The following is a 3,538-nucleotide window of genomic DNA, read 5'->3' as shown; positions in this document are numbered from 1 at the left end:
ATAAGAACCCCAAGAGACTCTTAGTCTGGGGACTGGAAGTCTGCAAAGCACTGCTCTAATACGGGGATATTTTGACATTAACGCTTGTTTAAAAGAGAATCAGAGTGGAAAATAAATACTTCGGGAATTTGTTCAGAGAGTCGCAGCCCCAGAATCTTTCTGGATATTGTCAACTCCTATAACAACTTCAGAGGCAAATATTATATTAATAGTTGGATAAATCGAGGCCAAAGTGCCTTACCTTGCCCTAGTCCTTCAGTAATACCAAAACTATCATAGAGTGTTATATCTGATAGATGGCCTCATTGATATTTACCACCTTCAACATAAATCAGTTTTTATTACTAACTGGGCCACAACAAAGAAAGTCTGTAGTCTGAAAGGGCTGTTAGTGTTACGCAGGAGGAAGGCCATGAGAAGTGGTGTTATAACCCTGGTTTCAAATCCAGGTGCAACTATCCTCTGTGGAACTCTAAGTCAAAGTATCCTTTTTACCTGTTTCCATCTTGTACTGTTGTTGGGAGGGCTACATAATTTAAAACAAACAAGGGAGATGAATACACAGCAGGAAATTCATAAATTTGTTTTTTCCTTTGTAATTTGTTTTTGTATCTTCTAAGTTTCTTCTGTAATTGCTCACCTGTAAGCTTAATGATTGTTTTGTAAAATTTTCTAGTTGCCTGTATATTGCAATTCAGCTTTTGTAAGAGAAGTAAATAATTAAAGGAAAAAAAAGAAGAAATTGTCTAATTCCACATTTTCCTTTACTTTCATCTCTGCTGGTGGAAACCAGCAGTCTTATAACTTATGTCTGAAAATGATTACAAACAATAATTTGGAAAAATGTAGTAACAAGAAGTAACTCGAGGTAATAGAAAACCATTAATTTTAAAATAAAGTTGAACTCTTCCAAAACTAGAGAACATTGCTAAGGGCAATATACAAACGATTTTTTTTTTTTTTAACAGTACTAAAACCACTTGAAAAGCCAACATTTCAATTTAGCCTTTTAGACAGCTTTCTAACATCAACATATTAAGTAGTCAAATGGCATTTATTCTGGAGATCAAATGTTAAGAGCATCAGATTTCATTTGTAAGAATGCCCATGAAAACCACTTTTATAAAAATAGATCTAATTCTGTGTGCTGAACAGAAGCCTACCATATTAGAAAGATATGGCCATGAAATATGCCCATTTAACACTATCTGCCAATTACTACATATAAAAAGTAATTAAGAAAGGTTCATATTATGAACAGTCTCCTTCCGCTCTCTGTGGTTTGGGCTTTCTCATCTTGAAGCTGGTGAAAAACTCTGGAAAACATTAGCACTTATTTTAGGAAATAGAATAGTTAGAGTTTCATTTAGAAGAAAATCTGTAAATAATAATTTGATGTCTCGTATATAGATATTAAAATTCACCATAAAAAATCCAAGAGAAGGGAAGTGGTGATTAACAAATATTCTGCCAATAACCTGTGTAATTTTTGTAAGAGAAGTAAATAATTAAAGGAAAAAAAAGAAGAAATTGTCTAATTCCACATTTTCCTTTACTTTCATCTCTGCTGGTGGAAACCAGCAGTCTTATAACTTATGTCTGAAAATGATTACAAACAATAATTTGGAAAAATGTAGTAACAAGAAGTAACTCGAGGTAATAGAAAACCATTAATTTTAAAATAAAGTTGAACTCTTCCAAAACTAGAGAACATTGCTAAGGGCAATATACAAACGATTTTTTTTTTTTTTAACAGTACTAAAACCACTTGAAAAGCCAACATTTCAATTTAGCCTTTTAGACAGCTTTCTAACATCAACATATTAAGTAGTCAAATGGCATTTATTCTGGAGATCAAAATGTTAAGAGCATCAGATTTCATTTGTAAGAATGCCCATGAAAACCACTTTTATAAAAATAGATCTAATTCTGTGTGCTGAACAGAAGCCTACCATATTAGAAAGATATGGCCATGAAATATGCCTATTTAACACTATCTGCCAATTACTACATATAAAAAGTAATTAAGAAAGGTTCATATTATGAACAGTCTCCTTCCGCTCTCTGTGGTTTGGGCTTTCTCATCTTGAAGCTGGTGAAAAACTCTGGAAAACATTAGCACTTATTTTAGGAAATAGAATAGTTAGAGTTTCATTTAGAAGAAAATCTGTAAATAATAATTTGATGTCTCATATATAGATATTAAAATTCACCATAAAAAATCCAAGAGAAGGGAAGTGGTGATTAACAAATATTCTGCCAATAACCTGTGTAATCCAGGGCAAATCCCTAACCTCTTATGCCTCGGTTTCCTTCTCTGTAAGATGTGAATAATGTCGCTACCTACTTCATAGGGTTGTTGGGAGGTTGAGATGGGTGAATAGTGTTTGCACCATACATGCTCTGAAAATATATATCAATCATTATTAGTGTAGTTGGAGTCACACTGAATAGTCAGAACTCACGGGGCACTGTCACACCGTAGTGTTGTGTGTCACTGATCAGCAGCTTTCGTTTCAGTTCATTCAGCCCTACGCCTACAGGACCTGAAAAACAGTATAACAGAAATTCATTACCAAACAAAGCATCATATCAACATTTCTATAACGGGCATAAATCCATAAGACAGACTAAGAACGTGGATGCAAACTTGCATTCCAAGTAAAGAAGTTATCCCTGCTTAAGCTGGACAGAAGAAAAAGCGAAGATTTATTTTGTTGCTTTTTTACTTTTTAAATTTAAATCCTCACCTTTTGGCAAAAATGTTAGAAATATTTTAATATTCAAATATTTTATTTATTAGAATATTTATAAACATTCTAATATTTTAGTTAGAAATACGTTTTAAATGAAACATATTCAAGAGTATCTGAGCACATTACTAAGCAATGGTACCCACAAGAGCCTAAAAAAATATGTGCATCTAAAAAAATTGGATTGCACACTCCAGATAGTGATAATTTCAATTTTAAATGTTTTAAATCTTAAGAAAAAATATCCCTGATTTTATTTTGGATGAAAATTTAATTATGCAATTTAAATTTATAAAACCATTGACTGCATTTACATTTGTGAAGATCCTCTTCTATATACTACATATTTTCAGTTGGTCCTTGAGTATTTGAAAACTTGCATAGTGTTTCAATTAAAAAAAAAGATTTAAATATTAAAAGAAAAAAAAAAACTATGAGAGGAAAAGAATGACCAAACTCACTCATAAACACGTATATGTATGTATGTATGTATGTATACAGCAAAACAAAGGTAGAACTTCATTTTTTTTTTTGGCCGGTAAGGGGATCGCAACCCTTGGCATGGTGTGGTCTGCACCACGCTCAGCAGTGAGGCCATCCCTATATAGGATCCGAACCTGTGGCTTCGGAGCTACCTGTGCTGCACTCTCCCAAGTGAGCCACGGGGCCGGCCGAACTTCATTTTTATTATAGAGTTCTCTTTTACCACCATAGAAAGTTGTAATGGATTATATTGAAGTCTTACACTAAAAAATTTATTTTACATATCCTTTTACATAAAATGG

General features: G+C 32.9%; 1 protein-coding gene across 1 annotated transcript in view; it reads right to left on the bottom strand.

Moving 5' to 3' along the window:
• Window positions 1–2,465: 2,465 nt before the first annotated feature.
• Window positions 2,466–3,538, bottom strand: part of LOC103607701 (MAGUK p55 subfamily member 7-like) — a gene marked incomplete at both ends in the record, with an annotated part of 88,073 nt that continues 87,000 nt past the window's right edge. Inside the window, one exon of the mRNA XM_008592176.1 lies at window positions 2,466–2,546. Within this exon, the coding sequence (XP_008590398.1) occupies window positions 2,466–2,546 (81 nt within the window). The remainder of the gene's footprint in view (window positions 2,547–3,538) is intronic.

Source organism: Galeopterus variegatus, unplaced genomic scaffold (assembly GCF_000696425.1).
Source record: "Galeopterus variegatus unplaced genomic scaffold, G_variegatus-3.0.2 Scaffold7636, whole genome shotgun sequence".
In the NCBI taxonomy this organism is placed as follows: Eukaryota; Metazoa; Chordata; class Mammalia; order Dermoptera; family Cynocephalidae; genus Galeopterus; species Galeopterus variegatus.
Note: the sequence above shows the minus strand (reverse complement) of the source record. Positions and strands in the feature narration are given on the sequence as shown.